Source organism: Delphinus delphis, chromosome 3 (genome assembly GCF_949987515.2).
Source record: "Delphinus delphis chromosome 3, mDelDel1.2, whole genome shotgun sequence".
NCBI classification, from domain to species: Eukaryota; Metazoa; Chordata; class Mammalia; order Artiodactyla; family Delphinidae; genus Delphinus; species Delphinus delphis.
In genome coordinates, this window is record NC_082685.1 from 36,210,405 (window position 1) to 36,229,495 (window position 19,091).

Sequence of the window (19,091 nt, forward strand, 5' to 3'; positions counted from 1 at the left end):
GTACAAGGTGAAGCAGCAAGTACTGATGTAGAGGCTGCGGCAAGTTATGCAGAAGATCTAAGATCATTAATGAAGGCGGCTACACCAAACAACAAATTTTCAATGTAGAGAAAACAGTGCTATATTGGAAGAAGATGCAGTCTAGGACTTTTATGGCTAGAGAGAAGTCAGTGCCCGGCTTCAAAGCTTCAAGGGACAGGCTGACTCTGTTAGGGGCTAATCAGCTGGTGACTTTAAGTTGAAGCCGATGCTCACTGACCATTATGAAAGTCCTAGGACCTTTAAGAATTATGCTAAAATCTACTCTGCCGGTGTTCTATAAAAGGAACAACAAAACCTGGATGACAGCGTAACTGTTTACAGCATGGTTTAATGAATATTTTAAGCCCACTGCTGAGACCTACTACTGCTCAGAAAAAAAGATTCCTTTCAAAATATTACTGCTCACTGACAATGCACCTGGTCACCCGAGAGCTCTGATGGAGATGTACAGTGAGATTAATGTTGTTTTCATGCCTGATAACATGACATCCATTCTACAGCCCATGGATCAAGGAGGAACTTCAACTTTCAAGTCATTATTTAAGAAATATATTCCATAAGGTTATAACTGCCATAGGCAGTGATTCCTCTGCTGGTTGTGGGCAAAATAAATTGAAAACCTATGGAAAGGATTCACCATTCTAGATGCTATTACGAACATTTGTGACTCATGGGAAGAGGACAAAATACCAACACTACCAGGAGTTTAGAAGAAGCTGATTCTAACCCTCATGGATGACTTTGAGGGGTTCAAGTCTTCAGTGCAGGGAGTCACTGCAGATGTGGTGGCAATGGCAAGAGAACTGGAATTAGAAGTGGAGCCTGAAGATGTGACTGAATTGCTGCAATCTCATGATAAAACTTTAATAGTTGAGGCGTTGCTTCTTATGGATGAGCAAAGAAAGTGGTTTCTTGAGATGGAATCTACTCCTGGTGAAGATGCTGTGAAGATTGTTGAAATGACAACAAAGGATTTAGCATATTACATAAATTCAGTTGATAAAGCAGCAGCAGGGTTTGAGAGGATTGACTCCAATTTAGAAAGTTCTACTGTGGGTAAAATGCCACCAAACAGCATTGCAGGCTACACAGAAATCCTTCATGAAAGGAAGAGTCCATCGATGTGGCACACTTCATTGTTGTCTTATTTTAAGAAATCGCCTCAGCTACCCCAGCCTTAGCAACCACCACCCAGATCAGTCAGCAGCCATGGACATCGAGGCAAGACCCTCCCCCAGCAAAAGGATTACAACTTGCTGAAGGCTCAGATGATAGCACTTTTTAGCCATAAGTATTTTAATGTATGTACAGTTTTTTTAGACATAATGTTATTGTATACTTACTAAAGATAACTTTTATATGTCCTGGGAAACCAAAAATCTCATGTGACTCACTTTATTGCAATATTCACTTTATTGCAGTGGTCTGGAACCAAACCCACAATATCTCCAAGGTATGCCTGTATATACTGTGTGCCAACCCCAAGTTCCAGCAAGGACTACCTTGATCTCTTTCCCAGAAAAGTGCTTCGGGTATAACCACCTGCTCCTGAGCTACTTCCTGTGGCCCCGCTAGGTCCCGTGCACATCCTCTTGCTTGCAGTGCTCAGTTTAGCATCCCCTAAAGGAAGCCTCCAGAATAATGAGCTGCAGTCCTACTCACTCCAGAAGCAATTATTCCAAATATTCTCAGAAGCTTCTAGATCAGGGGTCTCCAAACTTGTCATTTCAGAACAACCTTCACGATTTTTGCCTAAATCCACATATTATCTATACTGTTGTTTATTTAATGATTTCATTTAAATAGACTCACTTTGAACTTTTCAAAACTTATTTTTAGAAGAATTTTTAGCACTAAAGTAAATGAAAAATCATCATCCCTTGCCACGGATAAAAGAACACTGCTAAATAAAGACCCCGTGAACACAACAATGAAATTAAAATTGATAGTACAGCTAGCTGACTGCCACCACTTTTCTCTATCTTTATTTAAAAGTGATGTTTAAACAAGTGAAAGAGGTATTAAGGATATCTTTAGATCCAAGATCTGTCTTTATCTTTTATACAATCAAAAGTAATGGAGGAGAATTGATAAGAGGAAATAATTTCTTCACCATGTTTCAAGGTAAACATCAGAAAAACTCAATAAGACTCACATACATGGTCAGTTTTTTTTTGTTTTTTGCGGTACACAGGCCTCTCACTGTTGTGGCCTCTCCCGTTGCGGAGCACAGGCTCCGGACACGCAGGCTCAGTGGCCATGGCTCACGGGCCCAGCCGCTCCGTGGCATGTGGGATCCTCCCGGACTAGGGCACAAACCCATGTCCCCTGCATCGGCAGGCAGACTCTCAACCACTGCGCCACCAGGGAAGCCCACATAGTCAGTTTTAACCAGTACGACCAATACATTTATACAAACGGATAAACATGCAATGTATTTTTTCAGTTAAGAAGCCACAATTCGAGATGACCTTGGGCAAGTTACTAAGGATTTCACTGTTTCAATTTCCTCATCTCGAAACTAAAGTCAGTAATACTCACCCTACCTACCACACAGGAATGTTCTGAGGAACAAAGGAGAACAGAAATGACTTGTGAGAAATGGAAAGTAGGGTACCAGCATGACACATTGTCATCATTTGCCATCGTATCAGTATCATTTGCTACACTCTGTCATCCCTGTAAAAGGCCCGCATCTTGCTGTGCTATCTCCACTCCCATTCCCAAGCTGTCTCTCCTATTTTGGCCATTAATTTGTTTCCAAATTACTATTGCTTTGATGCTGTTTGAAATATTGCAGAGAAATGTCAAAATCAGAAAGTGAAATCCCGGGTCATCTCTATGGGGGTAGAGTTTTATAACTCTTTAACTAAAGGATAAAGTGACATTTTTAACCTGTTTCTAATGTTGCCTACTGACACCAAATTCATTATTCTGCTCTTTATAGGAAACCTGTGAATCCATCCTCAACTTGGTATTGGAAGAGGTAAAGCAACTTCATGGACCACAGAAGCCGGACCACAAGCTCTCTGGGTTCTTCCGCCTACCTTCTGCGACGCCACCCCCCACCTCAGGAGCTGCAGTTCCAGAGGTTGGATTGGTCATCGATGGGAAGACGTTGAATGCCATTTTCCAGGAAAAACTGGAGGAGAAATTTCTGGAGTTGACCCAGTACTGCCGGTCTGTCCTGTGCTGCCGCTCCACCCCACTCCAGAAGAGTATGCTCGTCAAGCTGGTGCGAGACAGGCTGAGAGCCATGACCCTTTCCATAGGTACCCATCATGCGGAGATGTGGGGGGGACGCTGGGCAAGCCCACTCTGGACCAGAGGTGAGGGGTCACGTATCACCGTCAGGATGCTCAAGCTGAGGGTCGTTGTCTTAGAGGGAGAGAGTTCAACGTGACAATCAAGATGTGGCAGTCAGCAGGTGAGCAGCAGCTAAGCAGGGTGGGCGAGCAAATCCAAGTTCTCAGGATGAGCAGGTCTGCTAAGGAAAAGTCAGGACTTGGATGGAGGCCAAAGGCAAGAGGGGCCTCAAGTTCAGAATATCCAGGTAGCTCAATATACATCCAGGCCCACTCACTTCTGGGATGCCGACCATGTGCCCTTCCATACTTAACACATGGCACAATACCACGCACCTCAGGTGCCTGTGGACTTGATATTCTGGCGAGTGTTGATGGCTGGTGGGGAGATCTAAAAAGTGAAGCTTGTCCCATGTTTAGTGTTGTATATTCATTTCTAAATATAAGACTCTACACAAAGCATACCCTCAGTAAACGCTGGCTTGTTGGTTGTTGAAGAATTTCTCATAGGGGATTAAATTTTAGCCATGGTTGAGGCAGAGAAATGAAGTGTCCTTACTTCAAACCTTCCAGGAACAACCAAAGATGGTTTACAAGAACCTTCACGATCTGGGCTCCATTATCTGTCCAGCCACCTTCCTCCCCACAACATTCAGCAGTCCATGTCCCAATCACATGAAGCTGCTTACCATTCTCCAGGAGCCTCGTCCTCTCTCTCGCTTCCTGACCTTTGCTCAAGCCGTTTCCTCTGTAAAACCTCCTCCAATCCCGCCTAATGTTCCTTTACTCCGTGGGCTCCCACAGGGCTCCACAGCACTGTTACGCCTTCAGTGCTGGGCTGCTCAGGAGACCAGAAGTTTCCTGAGTGGAGGGGCAATGTCAGTCTTACTCAGTTCCATCCCGTGCCCAGCGCATACCAAGCACATGGTAAACGTTGCTTTTGTGTGAGGACATTCTTACAGATGGTTCAGGTTCTCTTCCTCCTGCGAAGACATGGAAAGAGATTTTCTTTCCTGGCATTTCAAATAAGGGGCCTACTTTACATTGGTGGGTTTGTTTTTTTTTTTTCCTTTTCTCCTGGTCTTCAGGTAAAAGCAGTTCAAAACCAGAAAAAAAAAAGAGGGAGTGGGCAGAAAGAATAGAGGCAGCAGAGCTTTAGCAACTGCATCCTAATTGTATTCCCTGAACTGTCCTCTTCCAAACTTGAAGGCAATAGCCCGGGATTGATTCCCAGAGGTAAGGGACTGGCTTCACTGCCACAGCAACAGAAACAAAACCAGCAGGGCAAGAAATAGCGGGATTCCATACCTCTGCTTCCACTGCCTTGCAAACAGAAGAGGTTAAAGGGTGGATTTGTCCTGCCATGGGGAAGATGAAAATCATGCACTGCTGTGCTATCAAGGAGAAAAAAAATCATCGTTAGAAGAATAACAGCAACTTACACTGACACAATTTTTGAGCTTAATGAATTTTGTTGCCAGATAATTAGGAGAAGGAAATTTTCTCCCTCAAATCCATATTCTCTCTAGTATCTCATATAAATTGACTTGCAGATCATTATGAGAACCCACTGGAAAAACAGGTGGCGCCAGGAGAAGGAGAAGGATGAAGCCAGTTCAGTCTACAAATCATGGCCCTCAAGCTGAGACTGGCCCACTGCATATTTCTGTAGAGATGCTAAGAATGGTTTTTGTGTTTTTAATAGTAAAATGTGTAAAAACGATTTGCCTCTCAGCAGGAACAGTTGCTCAGTTTTGCTTCTTGGCCCACAAAGCCTAAAATATTTACTATCTGGCCCTTTACAGAAAAAGTTTGCTAAACTCTAGTCTGATGGATAAGGCATCATAGTCTGGAAAAGCCAGGCTCGTGAGGAAGACCTCACTGTTGAGAGCTGTGCCGTCCAACATGGTTGCCACCTGTTATATGTGGCTATTTAAAGTTAAACTTAAAATTAAATAGAAATTCACCAGCCACATTTCAGTAGTCACAGGGGGCTAATGGTTTTCAAATTGGACAGTAAAGATATAGGACATTTCTATCACAGGAAAATCTGTTTGACGGTGCTGGTATAAAAGGTGGCATGTGTGTGTATGTATTTCCATGCCCTAACCTCCAGTTCCCTGAATCAACTGATTCATTGACTGGGAACCCAAAGTGACTCAATGTACCTCAACCTAAAAAATGAGTCAATCCCATGTTCCTCTGTTTAGAAACATCACTGAACATTGTCTCTGTCCTTGGACACCACTGACAATCTCTGATGATTTAGCTGTCCAGCATTCCAGTTGTCTTGATATGGTCAGTGTAAGTTATACTGAGTGAGGGGAGGTTTGCTGGCCGTGGAAACAGAAAGATCTTAGTTCCAGGGCTTCCGGGTCCCTTCACTACCTGGATTACCCTTGCCGAGCCCCTGTGTTGCTCAAATTCTCCATCTGCTTCTCAGTGAAGCCCACTGTAACACCTGAGAAGGCCTTTTTGGCAAACTGTAAAGCACTGCCCAAGGCTCACATACCATTGTATTCCCAATACCTAACATTGTACCTAAAAAAAGGACACAATAAGTATTTGGTAAATGATAAAGAAAGAGTAGGGCTTCTTGTCCAAAGAAGAAAAGATCTCTCAGGCTAAAGTCCTGTAGCAATGACTCTTCCTATAGGACTATTCAGAGCAACATTAAAAGGATTCACTTGTGCATAAAATAGGGACGATTTAGTGCCGCTTGTATAAAACTTCTCATTGTCACATAGCAGTTGGACCAGGATCTCATGACCTCTCTCCTTTCAGGTGATGGAGCAAATGACGTAAGCATGATTCAAGCTGCTGATATTGGGATTGGAATATCTGGACAGGAAGGCATGCAGGTATCATTTGCTTCAACTCTACTTGTTACTTTCTTACTCTCCATTATCCTTATTAGTGAGTTAAGCAATTCCCCACAGTCTTGGAGGAATTTATACTGAAGAGCTTTGCAGAATTATCATCTGAAAGACAGATATCCTTGCCTATACATAACCTCCATCACCGCATCCCTACTGCCCAGTCCTTCAGAATAAAGAGAGTGATCAAAGATGCTTGGCTTCTTATAGACAGCTGGCGATACCCATATTCTAAAGCCAAAGAGTACCCAACCATTCAGGGAAAACAAAGCCTTCCTGATTCCATGCTTCCTCCCTGTAACCTCCACCCACATCCAAGTTTGCAGTGCCCTCTGTGAGCAGTGACAGTTGTAAGGACATCGGAAAATATTTTTCAACTGCCATTTGAGTCGTGATGGCTAGACGGACCTATAAGTTGCTTGGTATACCTTAAAAGTGTACCAAAATTACTCAAATTCAGCTTGGAACAAACATACTAACTGGAGCTGCTAATGTTTCCCATTAAGACAGACCCCACCTTGGCGTTCTGAACCATTAACAACTGTATTCCCACCACCAGTGCAGACATTAGGTGGTGCCTAAATTTGTTGGTGGGGAGGATCGAACACCGTCACCTTTTGAGTGTCTATCGTAGGCCAGCACTCTATTCGCACTTCACACTTATTATCCCAGTTAATTTCAGCAGCCACCACCCTGTGTGTTAGGGATTGTTATTCCACTTTTTCAGATGAGGAAACTGAGGCTGAGAGCGGTTAAATGCCCTGACCAAGACTCGGACCAGGATTTATAACCAGGCACGTCCAAACCTCATACTCTAAAAAATTACCATGAACTGGGCCTTGTTTCTGAGTCATCCCAAGGGCAAAAGACACACTTCAGCTCCATGGAAAGGAAGAGCTCTCCATCCATCAGCTCCGCATGAGACTGGAGCAAATGGCCTGCCTTGGTGGGTGGCCAAGGGCGTTGAGAGGTTTGAGGATCACTCGCATGGAAGCCCCTACTCTCTGGTCAACCATCACATCCCTAGATGGTGCCCAACACACACTGGTTCACAGTAAATGCTTATTGGATAAGTGGAAGGAGGTCAAGGGCCAGGCCAGACCACTGGTCCCTTCTGACCTGCCCTCCTTGGATTCTAGTGGGATTTGCATTTCCCAGAGGAGAGGGTGGGGTGTCAGAGTCCATAAAGCCACCCAAGGGTGCTACACGTGACAAAGGGTCTTTTAGACCCTACCGGCTGTGGACCCGGAACAGAGCAGCACCCTCCAGGGAGCCTCTTTGGTGCACTGGCAGCAGTGAATGGAAGCTGATGTGTCTGCTCTGCCCTCTCAGGCCGTCATGTCCAGCGACTTTGCCATCTCCCACTTCAGACACCTCAAGAAGCTGCTGCTTGTGCACGGACACTGGTGTTACTCACGCCTGGCCAGGATGGTGGCGTACTACTTCTACAAGAACGTGGTGAGTGGCCCTGCGGTAACCTCCCACCCGAGCCTTGGGAGTCCTGGCCAGGGGACAGCCAGCTTTCCCCGCTGAAATAGACAAAGCATCTCTATGTAAGGAAATAAGTCAGGCTAACCTGGATTTTGAATCCTGAAACTGTCCCTTACTAGCTCAGTGACGTTGGGCAAGATAATTCAGTTCTCTGAGCCTCAATTTCGTCTTTGATAAAATGGGGCTAGTACTATTTGGTGAGATGATCGTCAACATCGGCAGTACTGTCTGGCACGCACCTGGCACGTAGGAGGAGGCGTGAGCACTCTGGAGTCAGATCAGATTTGGTTCAAACTGAGGCTCCTTTATTTGGTAATGGCTTCACACCTTAGTTTCCTCATCTCTAAAATGGGGATGGTAATAGTACCTTTCTCGCACACTTGCCACAGGGATGAACTGACAGCTTGTGTGGAAAGTGATTAGCGCTTAGTGATCACCCTATAAAGTTAGCCATTCTTCTTTTTATCATTGTTGCTGCTGTCGTAACTCTTAGAGGGCCTCCATAAATGAGATTTTCTGACTGCAAGGAAGAAGGATTTGAAGAACAACTCGCCTAACTTGGAGCTTAGGTTTCCTCCCCAGATAGAGTCACCCGGATAGGCAAGAGCAGAACCCTCACCCTCAGGAGAGTGAAGGGGAAGGTTGCCACCCAAGACCCTGTGTATCACTTCAACATCGCCAGCATTCCCAACAAGGACTTCTAAATAAAATATACATTAGCAAAAATGTTTAGAGGAGGGTGATCATCTGGGTTTTAGTCTTGCCTGACTCTAGTATGCTTTGTAAACTTGAAAGAGTTACTTCAACTCTCTGAGCCTTGGTTTCCTCGTCCATAATGTGGGGAGAATAGGACTCTCTCTGTCCCTAGAAGTATTATCGAGAGGTTTTAGCATCAGAGCTCTGGATGGCACGGAGCACTATAGAATCATTTGAAGGTATGATTGTTTCTCTGAAAGATATGTGTGTTTTTGTCTTGTTGATAAGGGCCCAAAGCAGGCACACACCAACTGAGGTATTAAAACTGTCAGAGGCTCTTGTTTGCAAAGCCCTCGATTAACAATGGGCATAGGAAGAAGTCAGAGCACTGCTGTATTAAGGGAGAGAACAGGGCCTGCGCTTTTCATTATCTAGCTTGAGGACCTTTGAATAATCCCCAAGAGACTCCAAATAGAATCCAATTCCTTTTTGCATAAGGAAAAAGGGAGGATTAAGACCAGAGTGATGGAAGTGAAACACAGTAGCCAAGTAGCAGCTACAAAATGGCATATATTTTTTCCTCTCACTCCATTCTCCCAGGCCTGCTTTCAGGAAAGTCACAGTTACCCGGACTCGGGAATAGGCATTTCTGTGCAAAGTTCAATGTATATGTAAATAAGCAGCATGACAAAAAATAATGTAAATTCCATACACTGGATGGTACCATTATTTCAGCAAACCCATGCAAACAAGTCTCTATTTGACCAGAAAGACTGTGTAGTTAGAATTCAAAATGCCCCCGTTTAATGTTTTTTCCTTGCCTCCAAGAGAATCGTTTTTTTGAATAAGCACAGCCTCTTCTCTGCATTAAATCTGTGAAATAGAAAAGGAAACGTTTCCAGCCAGCCATGCTTTCAGAGCTTAAATGATATTTATTTCCAGCTCGATACCGGGATCGAAATGGCGATACTGTTGCCCTATTATCTCCCCTTTGCAATTAGAGGGTGGAGAACTATAACTTCCATGTCCAAAACCAATTTCCGAGGGGATTAAAACGCTGCCTGCTCTGAAATGTGGACAGTGAGTTAATTACGGCACTGTGGCTTCTTGGGAGGAAAAACAGGCGCCCAGTCTCAGCGATGCCATCACGGGGTTCAATACGGTCTCCCCGGGGTGCAGAGATTCCAGCCAGGCAGAGCAAGTGGAAACGCACAAGGTCCTAACACGACCTGTGGAAGGAAACACATTTTCACGTTAAAACTCCAGGATGCATGTGAGGACAATAGAACCACCAAGATGTACTTAGTTTGTTCAAATAATTACTGAACATATGCTGTGTCGGGAACATTATCAGGCACTGGGTATAGAGCAGAGATCTAGACACACGTGGTCCCCACTCTCATGAGGCTTACGGTCTAAATCGGGGCTCTGCAAACTTCTTCTGCAAAGGGCCTGCTCATAAATATTGTCTTGGAGGTCAGGAACCTTGTATTCTTTTTTTTTTTAAGGATTAATACAGTTTCAATTTTTTAATTGGATTATTCCTTTTTAAATTTAATTTTTGTTTTATATAAGAGTATACTTGATTTATAGTGTTGCGTTAGTTTCAGGGGTATAGCAAAGTGATTCAGTTATACATATACATATACCCATTCCTTTTCAGATTCTTTTCCCATATATGCTATTAGTAATAATAACAGTAATAATGTTATTACTGATTATTGAGTAGAGTTCCCTGTGCTATACAGTAGGTTCTTGTTGATTATATATTTTATATTACCTATTTTATATAGTGTGTATATGTTAATCCCAAACTCCTAATTTATCCCTCCCCCAACCTTTCCCCTTTGGTAACCATAAGTTTGTTTACAAAGTCCGTGAGTCTGTTTCTATTTTGTAAGTTCATTTATATCATTTTTTAGTTCCACATAAGTGATATCATATGATCTTTGTCTTTCTCTGACTTTTCTCACTCAGTATGACAATCTCTAGGTCCACGTTGCTACAAATGGCATTATATCATTCTTTCTTATGGCTGAGTAATATTCCATTGTCTACATGTACCACATCTTCTTCATCCATTCTTCTGTCAGTGAACATTTGGGTTGCTTCCATGTCTTGGCTATTGTAAATAGTGCTGCAGTGAACACCGGGGTACGTATATCCTTTCAAATTATGGTTTTCTCCAGATATATGCCCAGGAGTGGGATTGCTGGATCACATGGTAGCTGTTTTTAGTTTTTTAAGAAACCTCCATAGTGGCTATATCAATTTACATTCCCACCAACAGTGCAAGAGGGTTCCCTTTTATCCACACCCTCTCCAGCATTTGTTGTTTGTAGGTATTTTGCTGATGGCCATCCTGACCAGTGTGAGGTGATACCTCATTGTAGTTTTGATTTGCATTCCTCTTACAGTTAGTGATGTTGAGCATATTTTCATGTGCTTTTTGGCCATCCATATGTCTTCTTTGGAGAAATGTCTATTTAGATCTGCCAATTTTTTGACTGGTTGGTTGGTTTGTTTTATATTGAGCTGCGTGAGCTATTTGTATATTTTGGAGATGAATCTCCTGTAGGTCGCTTTGTTTGTAAATATTTCCTCCCAGTATGTAAGTTGCCTTTTCATTTTGTTTATGGTTTCCTTTAGGTCCCATTTGTTTATTTTTGCTTTTATTTCTATTGCCTTGGGAGACTGACCTAAGAAAACATTGGTATGATATATGTCAGAGAATGTTTTGCCTATGTTCTCTTCTAGGAGTTTTATGCTGTCATGTCTTATATCAAGTCTTTAGACCATTTTGAGTTTATTTTTGTGTATGGCGTTAAAGAATGTTCTAGTTTCATTTTTTTACATGTAGCTGTCCAGTTTTCCCAGCACCACTTATTGAAGAGACTGTCTTTTCTCCACTGTATGCTCTTGCCTCTTTTGTCATAGATTAACTGACCATAGGTGTGTGGGTTTATTTCTGGGCTTTCTAGCCTATTCCTTTGATCTATATTTCTATTTTTGTGCCAGTACCATAGTATTTTGGCAACTGTAGCTTTGTAGCATAGTCTGAAGTCAGAGAGCCTGATTCCTCCAGCTCTTTCTTTTTCAAATAGCTTTGGCTATATGGGGTCTTCTGTGTTTCAATACAAATTATAAAATTTTGTGGTCTAGTTCTGTGAAAAATGCCATTGGTTATTTGATAGGGATTGCATTGAATCTGTAGATTGCCTTGGGTAGTACAGTCATTTGACAATATTGATTCTTCCAATCCAAGAACATGGTATATCTCTCCATCTGTTGGTATCATCTTTGATTACTTTCATCAGCATCTTATAGTTTTCAGAGTACAGGTCTCTTTCCTCCTTAGGTAGGTTTATTCCTAGGTATTTTATTCTTTTTGATGCGATGGTAAGTGGGATTGTTTCCTTAATTTCTTTCTGATCTCTTGTTGTTAGTGTACAGAAATACAAGTGATTTCTGTGCGTTAATTTTGTAACCTGCAACTTTATCACTGATGAGCTCTAGTAGTTTTCTGGTAGCATCTTTAGGATTGTCTATATATAGTATCATGTCATCTGCAAACAGTGACAGTTTTACATTTCTTTTCCAATTTGGATTCCTATTATTTCTTTTCCTTCTCTGATTGCCATGGCTAGGACTTCCAAGACTATGTTGAATAAAAGTGGCAAGACTGGACATCCTTGTCTTGTTGCTGACCTTAGAGGAAATGCTTTCAGCTTTTCACCAATGAGAATGTTGTTTGCTGTGGGTTTGTCATATATGGCCTTTATTAGGTTGAGGTAGGTGCCCTCTATGCCCACTTTCTGGAGAGTTTTTATCATAAGTGGGTGTTGAATTTTGTCAAAAGCTTTTTCTGCATCTATTGAGATAATCATATGGTTTTTATCCTTCAATTTTTCGATGTAGTGTATCACAATGATTTGTGGATATTGAAAAATCCTTGCATCCCTGGGATAAACCCCACTTGATAAGGGTGCACAATCCTTTTAGTGTATCGTTGGATTTGGTTTGCTAGTGTTTTGTTGAGGATTTTTGCATCTATGTTCATCAATGATATTGGCCTGTAATTTTTTTCATGTGTGGTAACTTTGTCTGGTTTTGGTATCAGGGTGATGGTGGCCTCATAGAATGAGTTTGGGAGTGTTCCTTCCTTGCAATGTTTTGAAATAGTTTCAGAAGGATAGGTGTTAATTCTTCTCTAAATGTTTGAAAGAATTCGATTGTGAAGCCATCTGGTCCTGGACTTTGGTTTGTTGGAAATTTTTAGTCACAGTTTCGATTTCAGTACTTGTGATTGTTCTGTTCATATTTTCTATTTCTTCCTGGTTGGGTCTTGGAAGGTTATACCTTTCTGAGAATTTGTCCATTTCTTCCAGGTTGTCCATTTTATTGGTGTATAGTGATCTCATACAATCCTTTGTATTTCTGTGGTGTCCATTGTAACTTCTCCTTTTCCATTTCTAATTTTATTGATACGAGCCCTCTCCCTTTTTTTCTTGATGAGTCTCACTAAAGGTTTATCAATTTTATCTTTCAAAGAGCCAGCTTTTAGTTTCATTGATCTTTTTCTACTGTTTTCTTCATCTCTATTTCATTTGTTTCTGCTCTGATGTTTAAGATTTCCTTCCTTCTACTAACTTTGGGTTTTGTTTGTCATTCTCTAGTTGTTTTGCGTGTAAGTTTAGGTGTTTATTTGTGATGTTTCTTGTTTCCTGAGGTAAGATTGTATTTCTATAGACTTTCCTCTTAGAACTGCTTTTGCTGCGTCCCATAGGTTTTGGATGATCATGTTTTCATTGTCTTTTGTCTCTAGGTATTTTTTTATTTCCTCTTTGATTTCTTCAGTGATCCATTGGTTGTTTAGTAGTATATTGTTTAGCCAGAACATCTAGGTCTGGACTCCAGCTTTGTTACTTACTAGTCTGTAGCCCCAGCCCCATGATTTGACCTCTCTGAGGCTCGGTTTTCTCAATTGTAAAATGAGGATAGTAGTGATATCCTCATAAGGCTGGTAGATGGACTGAGTGAGTCAGAACAGAGTTTGGCACATAAGATGCGCTTTAGGAGTCTCGGTTGCTGTTGTGTTTGCTGCCGTTGCTATTCTTGGCCTCGTCTGTAGATGGCGTCACTTCCAGTCCTGGCGTCCTAAGGTTCTACAACCTCAAGTCACAGTTCCAGGCCCAACTGGCAGAGGGACTTTGGTGTAGTCACTTACCCTATTTGAGCCACTCAAGCTGCCTGTGCGTACATGGAGATAAGAGTTATTGTCTTACCCAGCTAGCTGGGGAGGAAGAAGCAAGGTGCTCAAAGGGCTTAAAAAAAAAAAAACAAGCAGTCAAAGCCTCATGCAGTTGTTGAACCCTAGTATCAAGGAGACTTCAGCACTTTGGTTCTTCTTAAACCAATCCTGTCAAGTGCACAAGTGGGTGATGTTGATTTGGGGACTCAGTGTCTGCCCATAGTATATTTCAAACCTACCTACAGCACAGGAAACAGACCAAGCCCTCTCCTTCCCAAATCTCCTCCTCTGAGAAAGAACTTCACCAAAACTCATAGGAGAAAAGCCCTCACAGCATCACAGGACTGGAGTGGGAGCAGGATGACCTGAAGCCCCAGAGCAGCAATGAAGGGGAGCCCGGCCCTCAGACAGAGAGATGCAAGGTCCATCCAGGGTGTCTCAGAGCACCGGGGTCTCCTTCAGAGCCAGAAAACCTCCCATTAGTCACCTTGGCAGAAAAGCCAAAGGATGGAGTTCCTCAGCTGGGAGAATCTTGGTTAGCATTGTTATTATATAATCCAAAAACGGGACTAAGAGTTCTTGCGGGTGGTTGAGGAGGAAGCTTTGAAAACTCAGTGGCTGGTTGTGCCATTTCCTGGCTGTGAACACAGGCAAGGAGTAACTGAGTATCTCAGAGCCTCAGATTCCTTGTCTGTAGATCAAGTTATAATAGTTAATATAATACATAAATATAGTAGTATGATATTATTAGCAATGACATTAATCTTGCCAGGTTGATGGGACCAATTATATATACTGCACATCTACTACTGTGGTATATACTAATATAGTATGTCACACACCTGTCACAAATAGAAGCTCAAATAACAATCGTGGTGTTAATATGAATGTTAATATTACTAGTAGTATTACAGTACTAAACAGAGAGGCTCTTAAAAATAACACTGGCCCAGCAATCAGGGAATGAGAATTCTAGCTTGAACACAAACCCACTGAAAGCTTCCTTACAACATCCTTCATGCCTCTGTGCCCCAGCCACGTAGAGTTGAGAAGTTCTAGTTCTAATGCCAGGACCGGCTGCTTCTGTGACCTTGGTCAAGTCACCAAACCACATCACAATATGTTAGATAGTAATAGTGACCCAGCCCTTCTCAGGTGAGGAGGTCTTGGGTAGAAAGATCTTTCGAAAGCATAAAGCAACTTAGGCACAAGGTTTTCTTCTTCACCTTTGGAGCTGTGTGACCATGAGGCAAGTGTTGTGAGGTCAACCTCCTCAGGAAGTCATCCTCCCGCCAGCCTTCCTGCCCGCAGTCAAGTCTTTCTAGCATCCCTTCCTCTTACCATACTGCTAATCACAACTACTGCCTTTTGGTATCACATGTCATGGTCTAGGTACTACTAATCGTATCCGAAAGATGGCAAGATGACGTTCAGAAAGGCTAAGCAATTTGACCGAGTTCACACCCAACTGGGGTGTGACTCAAGCTAGTACATGACCCAACTGGGGATTCAAAACCAGTCCTCTCTGCCTCCAAAACCCTATGCTCTTGACAACGTATACTTAACAAATCGGTGGAATTACTTTCAGGTCCTAAAGAAGGTTAGTAGTAGTAGCAGAAGTGGTAATGGTAGAATCTAAGGGATGAAAATTACCTGCAGTCCTTATACAACCTTGCCTGTCACAAACAAGGAAACTGAAGCTCCAAGTCTGAGTAGGGACTTGTCAGAGCTCCTAAGCAGCATCTGGGACCCGGCTGCCCGCGGGTCCTCACTCACAAGGCCGCACCCTCTGCCTGCAGGGCTACGTCAACCTGCTCTTCTGGTACCAGTTCTTCTGTGGTTTCTCTGGCTCCACCATGATCGATTACTGGCAATTGATCTTCTTCAATCTCTTCTTCACCTCCTTGCCTCCTCTTGTCTTCGGAGTCCTCGATAAAGACGTCTCTATGGAAACACTCCTGGCGTTGCCTGAGCTGTACAAGAGTGGTCAGAACTCTGAGGTAAGGGGCTCGGGCAGGCGGGGAGGTGACCTCCAGCTCCTCCCTTGAGGTGTCAGAGGAGGAGTGCTGGGCTGGCGGTCCTGTGTTCTGGTCACCACTCTGCCACTTACCTCCCATGTGACCCGGAAACACTGCTCCCTGCTTCTGGCCTGTTTCTCATTTGCTGTTGAAGGTGATGGACCAGACCAGTGGGTATTTTTCTTTTCAGTTATTTCTTAATTACATCACACGTTAATACGGGACTCCCTAGTTAAAGGGGAAGAGGGCTTACAGAAAGAGCCCATCACCCTTATCTGGTCCTTGTCTGTAGGCTTTCAACAGAATGCCCAAGGCTTGGTTTGGGAACCCCTGGACTAAAACCACAGAACAGTCTCTTACAAGGCACAGAGGCCACACTGATGCCCTAAATGATCTGGAGAAGTCACACAGCAGGCAGCCCGACTAGCACAGACACGGGTCAGGAGCTTGGATGCAGGAGGCAGAGAGGGGACCTGACTGCCTCGAAGGGGGAGCTCTGGGAAAAGGGATGTCGATATGCACAAGGGTACCTTTGCACCTGGGGAAAAGGAGGGCAAAGCCAGATGTGGTGCCTGAGAGCTGGTGATATTTTGGGGACAGCCAGTGAAGAACCAAGCCCCATCCTCAACCAGAGACAGGTGGAGAGCAACACAGCAACCCCAGCACTTCAAGCAAGGGAGAGGTGGCGATGGCACGCCTACATCCTGGGCCCTTCTAACTGTCCCCTTCCCAGAGGCGAGCTAGCTGCATAATGTCTTCCTTGAGTAACTAACATTAAGAGAAGTTAATGTGGCAAAAACATACAATGTGAACAGTTTCACTTTTCCCAGGGAAGGCAAGAGGAGTGAAGCACAAAATGAGAAAGGTTGTCTCTGAAGCCACTGAGATCTTGGGAACCTGTGACCCTGGGCTGTGATTGAGGGTTCTCTTTCAGATGCTATTCAGAAACCTCAGAATCTCTAAACTTACCAAGTTTGTATGAGCACTAACAATGTGCTAATGAATGATAGGCATTCATTATCATTTGGTAATAATTTGGTAATATATTTGGTAGCTGAGCCTTTACTAGCTACCAAAGCACAACTGCATTTAGACCTCTTGAAACCCAAGGAAATAGTTGGTGGTGTTTTTCTCTACTTTCTAAGGAAGAGGAAACAATGCTCAAAGAAGCTTAGTGACTTTCACTAAGGCCACACAGTGCTGGAACTGGACCTGAGGTCTGTCACCCCCAGGCCCATGCTCTTAATCGTTCCATTCTATTGCCTCTAAGATAAGAAGCATTGTAAGTGCCGTGTTGTCTAGTCCAGCCATGCACAAGAAAGTTGCTTACAAAGAACAGAGGCTTGCTTTGATGGTGGTTACTGTCGATGTGCTATTTCCTGCCAGTGCTATAACCTGCTGACTTTCTGGATTTCCATGGCGGATGCGTTCTACCAGAGCCTCGTCTGTTTCTTTATCCCCTACCTGGTAAGTTGTATGGTCCCATTCTAACCGTACAAATAGCAGGGTAGAACTGGTCCTGTTTATATGAAATCCCAAGCTAATAGTTTCCTAATATTCGGAGCAGGGGCTCCAAAGAGGAGGCCTGCAGACTCCACCCTACCCTGGTATTCAAAAAGTCAGAATATTTTACCAAAACGTCTTCATTTCTGCCAGCTTCTGAAACACTGAAAGCTATTATTACACTGGGTCATTTTTCCCTCGTGGCGAGAATCCAGAGTTGACTCACTGCCCTGCTTAGATGGGGGGCATGTGCTCCAGTTTGCCATAGTCCCCACCATGCCCTTTTGTGTCATGCCTGGCCTTCTTCACTCATTTACCGCTTCTTACTTGAGCACTGAAGGTATTTGAATTTGCAACCCTTGGTTTATATTTAGATTTGACCTTCCAAGGTCAAGGCATGAAGTTCTGATAATAAGAGATACTACATTCTATGAAATAAAAACAAGAATGCAGATAGTAAGGGATTCCAGCCCCATCTCAGTTTGGTTCCCCAGTTTAAAGAGTGAGAATTTATATAGCATAGGATATCTGTATTCATCCTAGACAGGGAACTCAGGTGTGGGGTAATTGCTCCCAGGAAGCCAGTGGTGTCTAGTCTCTGGCTCGTGTTCGTTTGCAAATAGCAACACGATGAGTGTTGAGGTGGGCATTTTGTGCTTTCTTTGAATTTCCTGGTTTACAATACCCTCCCTGGTCAGGCCTCTGCTTGCCTTTCCTGCGTCACCTTTTGCCCTTACTGTGTGCTCAACAGACCTACCATCTAGGACGATTTGGACTTTTCACCCTCAGTTGTGGCCTTTGCCTTTCCCCTCTCTTTTCTTTTCAATCCTCTTATTATAGTCTCAGCTGATTCCTCTTCTCTGCTCCCGGCGTTCCTTGTACGTGCTGCCATTATAGCATTTATACCCTAAAATTGTACCACATTTGCCCTGCCTAGTCGGTCTCTAAACTCCTTGAAAGTGGACACAGCAGTGTCTTTAGCAGTTGGCATTGTGCCTGGTAGGTACTCAGTAAATTCTTTCTTGACTCCTTCTGCAGTGTTCTGGAATACTCATCATGGCTTCCTTTGCAAATGCTTTTTCAAGAGTTTAGTCCTGTCAACTCACTCCTCCTCTTGTCTGTCCCTTGGGTCAGCTCCACGTGATGGCAGCTGGATGCCTTCTCCCCAGCCTGCCCCTCCCTTGACACCTGCCTTCACTGATGTTTTACAATCACTTGTCAAAGCCAAGGCCTTCAGTCCGTGGGCACATCTGCCAGTGCCTGTTTGTTCCTCCTCTGCAGACCTACAAGGATTCTGACATCGACATCTTTACCTTTGGGACACCCATCAACACCGTTTCCCTCGCCACAATCCTCCTGCACCAGGCAATGGAAATGAAGACCTGGGTAAGTGCCCCAGAGCCCTTATGGCCTGAGAATTGTGTTCCTGTTCATCAACCACCTTCAGATTTCTGAGCTGCTTTACTCCATATAATTGAGCCACTGGATAAACACATACTGAACCCCTACCTGCGTTCCACTTGTACAGGGATAAAGAGGTAGAGAAGATAAAATTGCTGGCCTCAACTTTGTAACCATCCAGCCAGGATGAAAAAACTAATTCATAAAGAACAATGAGACAATTTGTTGCCAAAATGCAAATTTTTGATTAAAAATTTCAGGGGTGTTTGAGAGACAAAGGAAAACATTAGACTGATCTGTGTTAGGGAGGTATGCTCCCCATTTAACTTGGGGGTAAAAGATTAGAAGACTGTCTCCATTAAGCATATCTCAAGCACGTCCAAATATCACATTTTAGTATCTAAAAAGGTAACACCATCTTTCTCATTAGACTAGTCAATGATAATTATAAAAACAAAGAGCTTAAAATTATATGCCAGGTACATATCTACATGTTTTAATGTATTAT

The 19,091-nt window shown here is 43.3% G+C and overlaps 1 protein-coding gene across 1 annotated transcript in view; it reads left to right on the plus strand.

The window, feature by feature from the left end:
• The window catches only part of ATP10B (ATPase phospholipid transporting 10B (putative)), a 122,680-nt gene that overhangs the window by 88,660 nt on the left and 14,929 nt on the right, over positions 1-19,091 (plus strand). The window contains 6 exon segments of the mRNA XM_060006814.1: positions 2,990-3,314; positions 6,132-6,208; positions 7,556-7,681; positions 15,461-15,661; positions 17,066-17,146; positions 18,464-18,568. Coding sequence (XP_059862797.1) covers positions 2,990-3,314; positions 6,132-6,208; positions 7,556-7,681; positions 15,461-15,661; positions 17,066-17,146; positions 18,464-18,568 — 915 coding nt within the window.